Source organism: Limulus polyphemus, unplaced genomic scaffold (assembly GCF_000517525.1).
Source record: "Limulus polyphemus unplaced genomic scaffold, Limulus_polyphemus-2.1.2 Scaffold903, whole genome shotgun sequence".
Taxonomy (NCBI): Eukaryota; Metazoa; Arthropoda; class Merostomata; order Xiphosura; family Limulidae; genus Limulus; species Limulus polyphemus.
The window spans coordinates 282,029-288,768 of NW_013666513.1; the positions used below are offsets into that span (position 1 = coordinate 282,029).

Consider the following 6,740-nt stretch of genomic DNA (forward strand, 5'->3'; position numbering starts at 1 on the left):
ATACTAACTTTCTTTGAACACATAAATTCCATAGAACACGAAAACAATAAACAGTTATATTTTCTTAACTTCAACATCATTAGATCAAACACACAGTTCAAAACCAAAATTCATCGTACGAACACACACACCGGCCTCTACATCCCATGGAATTCCGCTCATGACACCACACAAAAAATCAATACACTCAAAAATCTCATAAACATAGCCACAAGACTCTGTTTAACGGACTACATAAATGAAGAAATCAACCACATAAAGCATTCCTTAATTCACACCAATAAATTTCCTCCAGCTATTGCTGAAAAACTCTCCGACATTCCCCACAACAAAACTCAGCTCACGAACAAAATTTATACTAACAAACCCAACAACAGAACATTACACTGCAGTTTACCTTTTGTCCCTGAAACCAGCTCAAGAATTATCCACATTTGGACAAAACTAGCCATTAAACACAATATTCCTGTCAACGTCAAATTCCCGGCCCTAAATTAAAATCGTTACTAAACAAAAATTATTTAGAATCACGCATTACCAAAATAACATACAATAACTGCTCAGAATTCTACATCGGAGAAACGGGAAGAAAATTAAAAACCAGAGTCACAGAATACAATAAATGTTTTGGCTCAACAAATTACAGCCAACTGTGAAGCATGATGGTTTCAGCGTGATGGTTTGGGGAGCTGTTTGGATTGGTGGGAGATCGAGCTTAGTGGAGTGTGTTGGCAACATAAATTTTGAGAAATTCGTCGAAATATTGGAGGAAGGACTCTTGCCACTTTATTCCCCGGGTTTCGTGGACAAGAACACAACTTTGTTCCAGGAAGATGGATCACTGTTAGAAACATCCAAAAGTGGCAGGAAGAAAATGGTATCCAGAAGTTGCCCTGGCCGAGCCAATCTCCTAACATGAACCCCATCAAAAACCTCTGGGCCATACTCGACCGGCAAATCAAGAAACAACCAAAAAAAAACCAACTTCGAAGAGCGATATACTCCAAGTTTTGAAGCAAGAGTGGGCGAAAATTCCACAATCTAAAATTGACGAGATGATTCTCACGAACTCCACGAAGCGAAAGGAAGATCTACTAGATATTAATAAAATTATAAATATATCAATTCATGTGAATACGACTGAAAATGTTCATTTTTTTCTGAAAAGGTGGTGTCTATTTACTTGTGACCACGCTGTGTACAAACAATAATACAATTTACAACAACGGTTATTACAAACAATGATTTATATACAAAAGTTTTACAAACTTACAAATAATATCGAGTTTTCTTTCTGGACTGGAACTTCTTTGATGTCTTCGATGATTCACGATGAGTAAGTTAATTACGAGTTGATATAGGTATAATTCATTTGATAGGGAGCTAGCTAGCTGTGTGGTCATCACTGATCACACGCCGAATTTTTTCTACCGATGACGTTAGGTAATGTATTCGTAAAAGTAATAATGTCGGATGTGAATTCACTGAAGTTAAATGGTTTGTAATGTTATAACAATCACAGTTATAGCCTCCGAAATTTATAGCACACCAACTATAGCAAACCAATAATAAATACTGTTTTTAGGCGCGTCGCGTTGGTTATATTTATAGGTGTGTGGAGAGTTTCTCGAAATTTCAGATTACGTAACAATACAAACGCTACAGTAGCGTTTATGTACACACGTAAATTGTTGATTCTTATACTCGAGAATTTTCTACAACTTTAGAGAATAAGCAGGAGTTTCGTAATACATATTTAACAGTATAAGTTATGCACATTTATAAATATAAATTCAACTTAAACAAATATCGATATTAAAACATATATATAATAGTAAATCCGTCACAACAATGTTATGGACACAAGACGATAACATTTTGAGGTATATACATATGTAATCATTCCAGAATCCTGTGTTTTAGTTATCTGTAATTAAAGCTTTATGATCTTTGGGAAAGTTATGTAAAAATTTTCATAATAATAATCTTTCGGAATGTCGATCTATCCCCCGTTTTTAGAATATAGCTAAATGAAGACCGAGAGTCACAAAATATTACATCATAATTTATTTATGTTAAGTTAGTTATATTTTAAGGTATATACCTATGTAAGTAAACTACATGAAATTAACTTTAAGCGAAAACATATTTTTAGTACTCCAAATTAATTCATGATTTTAGTTTTTAATTTAGAACTTCAGTCCCGGTCAACAATAAGTTTGTCTAGAATTCTTAAAAAACCACGAAAATAACACTAAAACAAAAACAAAAACAGTTGCATGGAGTATTTTATTAATCTTCTGTTAAAGTAAGTTATATACTAATTCAAATGTAACAACATACTTATAAAACAGTCTTTCACAACAGTATTATGTACTCACGTTGAATCTTCTGAACCAATATAATTGGTTTCTTCGGTTGTCGGAGTTAAATCTTTTAGAGGGCGCTCATTCTGGTCCAGTAATTCCAACTTAAATCCTCCCTAGTCATTAAAATGTAAAAATAACAATATGTATTCTATTTTAAAACACTGAGATCAAATAAAATTAAAGGAATAATGAACGATTTTTTTTAATTTGCGGTGGGTGCTGCTGACTAGCTGCCTTTCTTCTACTTCATCAATTCAAAATTAAGGACGGTATAAACAAATAGCCTTATATGTAGCTTTCGCGAAAATTCTAAACAAAATAAACCAGTTTGACCAGAACAACGATGTCCTCTTAGTGGCATTTCTTCCTCAGTAGTAGAACGAGAGACATTAAAAATACACCAGCATTATTACATTAGCGCCACTTGCATCAGTACAATAGCATAAGCACAACAAAGACTGCGATATTGTAACTCGTCAGGAAAAATTGATTTAGCCACAGAGAATTACGTTTTTCCTACTGATGATTTAAGAGATTTGGTTTACAATTCGGGCATGAATTACCACCAGCTACAAGAAGTCATTTGTGGCACGCTCGTACGACAATAAGTCAGAAGCCGTGTTCACATGGTAACGTATTGTCCATGTAGACATTACCCGTTCGTGACGAATGTTATTATAAAACTCCCGGTACTACTCTGTCAATGAAGAGTTCATTGAACCTTAAATAATCTCATACGCTGAAAAGTTAAAGTTCACGTTTTTATTGGTAATAATGACAATCTTTTTGATTCATTAAATTTATTGTTTTGTTTTTTAATTGATATTGAAAATTTATGATTGATTTTTCCCCAAACTTGAATCCCTCGGATAGCCTAATATCAAAGTTTATTCGTCAATTCATATTATATTCCCAATATAATTGTTTGTTTCAAAATTTCGTTCAAAATTTCACAAGGGCTATCTGCGCAAAGCTGTTCTTAACTGGTAGACAAGAAGAAAGGAAGCTAATCAACAGCATCCATTGCCAACTTTTGGGCTACTTTTGACTGACCGATCAGTGGGAATTGAACGTCACTCTTATAGCACACCTACCTTCCCGGAGTACGGAGTACATTTTTTTGGCAACGGTCAGCAAGCCATGAACATTCAGATTCAAAGTACAGCATGCCAGCCATGCCTAGTCCATCAGTATAGTAAGGATGCAAACATATCATTATATTAGTATGAGGCCATCGTGATAATTCCTTGTGAAACACGATGGTATTGTATCATTCACGTCAAAAACCTACTATGGTTTGTTTGTTTTGAATTTTGCCCAAAGCTACACGAGGACTATCTGCGCCTGCCATCCCTAATTTAGCAGTGTAAGACTAGAGGGAAAGCAGCCAGTCATCACCACCCACCGCCAACTCTTGAGCTACTCTTTTACCAACGAATAGTGGGATTGACCGTCACATTATAACGCCCCCCACGGCTGAAAGGGCGAGCATGTTTGGTGTGACGGAGATTCGAACCCGCGACCCGCAGATTGCGAGTCGAGTGCCCTAACCATGTAGCCATGCCGAGCCAAAACCTACTATATTAAACTAATATAATTATATTTTACTTTGAACAGAACAAATAATATTAAATATTCGCATTAAGTGAGTTTATAACTCTTGTGATAAACATAATTGTTTTTTCTCTTGATTTAATAAAAAATTAAAGTGACAACCTAGAACTAATTGATTTACCTTTTGAAAATGGTCAACCATCGAGATCTTGACAAAAGTAATGTTCTATGGTCAAAAATAAAGGTTTTAATCAAAGTACTGTGTAGTGGTCAACAATCAAGGTCCTGACAAAATTAATGTTCAATGGTCAACAATCAAGGTCCTGACAAAAGTAATATTCAATGGTCAACAATCAAGGTTTTAATAAAAGTACTGTATAATGGTCAACAATAAAAGTCGTGACAAAAGTAATGTTTAATGGTAAACCATAAAGGTTTTAATAAAGTACCGTATAGCAGTCAACAGTCAAAGTCCTGACAAAAGTATTGTACAATGATCAACCATCAAAGACGTGATATTTTAAGTAATAGATTAACCAACGTTACCATAACATCCCAAGCAAAGTGAACATTACAGCAAATGATTGTTTGTTTGTTTGTAATTAAGCACAAAGCAACACAATGAGCTATCTGTGCTCTGCCCCCCACGGGTATCGAAACCCGGATTCTAGCGTTGTAAGTTCGCAGACATACCGCTGTGCCACTGGGGGGGGGGACAGGAGATGAGTAATGTTCTGATTCGCATGACTGGTTTTTGCAAAAGTCCAACTAAAATATTAGCGGATGGTTTTGTTAAATATTTTGTTCGTTTTTTTAAACATACTTACCAGGTTTACTTTTTTTTTAAATGTTTGTGATCACACCTGTGTCTTATACGTCACCGTATGAGTAATATTATATTTGTAATAAAATAACTGTGTGTCAATTTTCCATTGATAATGTTTTAACTACAGCTGAAGAAGTGTGAGAAAGCTTTAATAAATGTTATTTCTGGTGATGTTCAAAAATCCAGTGGAAATGGTCCGACAATGATATAATATTTTACTATTCCACCCCCACCAACACCATTTCAAAGACAAATAAACGGAAAAGCTATATGTTTACGATTTCTACATTTTTTTTCATACTTTGCATTTTATTATCCAATTTTATTATCGGAATCATTGTTACATGCCCGTTGTTACCAGATGCCCTTTGGCTGTAACAAGTACCATACGACGAGAACGGGAGTAGCAAACTAAGGATGTGTCTGTCTGTATCGGTGTTCCGGTCATGTTGTGGGCGATCTGGGAGGTTGAGATTCTATTTAGCCCTCTTTCTCCGGTTAAGGATGCTTATTTGTTTATTTGGTTTTGGAATTTCGCGCAACGCTACTCGAGGGCTATCTGCACTAGCCGTCCCCATTGCGAGTCGAACGCCCTTATCCCTAGGCTATGTCAGTCCTGTTAAGAATCCCCTAAAGAAATGACCGCGTTTTTTTTTTTCAATTAATCCAGAAATAAAATAAGTCAATTTATTAAACAAATAAAATCGGCAAAAACTATTGCTTTATGATAAGTTGTTTGTTTGTAATTAAGCACAAAGCTACACAATGGGTTATCTGTGCTCTGCCCACCACGGGTATCAAAACCCGGATTCTAGCGTTGCAAGTCCACAGACATACCACTGTGACACTGGGGGACATGATAAGTTGTACAAACACACAATAAGTTAAAACTAGTTTATATAAACAGTGAAACTTTGTATGATAAAACTTAATGGATATATATTTTTTTTTCAGAATTTTTGGTGCATACTGGAGAGACTTAGACATTTTGGCAATAAAGTTAGAAAAAAACCAGCCATTACTCTCCAGACAATATTACAAAAACAATGGTAATAATAACGTCGTATTTTACTGGTACTTTCTTTACAGTAATGTTGTACGTTTCGTGTGTTTGTATTGTTAGCAAAACCTGATGTACTTTTAAATAACAAAACATACACATTTGTTGTAACGGCCAATTTATTGAAAAAAATAGGCCTAACTAGAAAGTAAAACATTAGTACAAATCTAAGGACCATGCAAGATATCAAAGTAAGCAAGCATTTCACAAATATAGCACGAAATTAGCGTAATGGGTGATTTATAAAAAGAAAGGAATCAAAACCAACAGCATCGCAAAAAATTGGTGCAACAAGAAAAAAAGTAGTGTGAAAAAAAATCAATGTCAGTGATGGTTTCTGGTAATAATGTAAATGTGTAAAAACAGACCATTAAAATTAACACGGATGATAAGGACACTGGTAAAAATTACCCCAATAATAATTCAAAGTTTAAGAAATGTACATAAAAATCTTAAATGTACAATTATATTGTACTTTTTTTCCTTTGGGTAAAAACAAGTTTGCATCATCACTGTTCCCATTATTATCGAAACTATTATATCTGTTTCTATTTTATCGGTATTGTTTGTAATTAAGCACAAAGCTATACAGTGGGCTATCTGTGATCTGCCCACCACGGGTATCGAAACCCGGATTCTAGCGTTGTAAGTCCGCAGACATACCGCTATGCCACTGGGGGGGGGCTTTATCGGTATTTCCTTTTGAACTATAGATTTCCGAGCTGTCGAGCCGGATTCGAACCAGTGCGAAACCAAAAAAATATTCCTTATAAGAATGACAGAGACAATCCCTTAGGGTGCAGTGGTGGTGGCGGGGTGATTCTGACAGTCTACCTTTCCTCTGGTCAGTAGTTCAAAGTTAGGGACAGCGACAAATAGCCTTAATAGGTTTGCCATAAATACAAAATATTGTTGCCTCATCGAGATCACG

At 35.2% G+C, this 6,740-nt stretch overlaps 1 protein-coding gene across 1 annotated transcript in view; it reads right to left on the reverse strand.

The window, feature by feature from the left end:
• LOC106461132 overlaps window positions 1-6,740 on the reverse strand; it is an 82,369-nt gene that overhangs the window by 45,080 nt on the left and 30,549 nt on the right. The window contains exon 3 of the mRNA XM_022388003.1: window positions 2,382-2,482. Coding sequence (XP_022243711.1) covers window positions 2,382-2,482 — 101 coding nt within the window. The remainder of the gene's footprint in view (window positions 1-2,381; window positions 2,483-6,740) is intronic.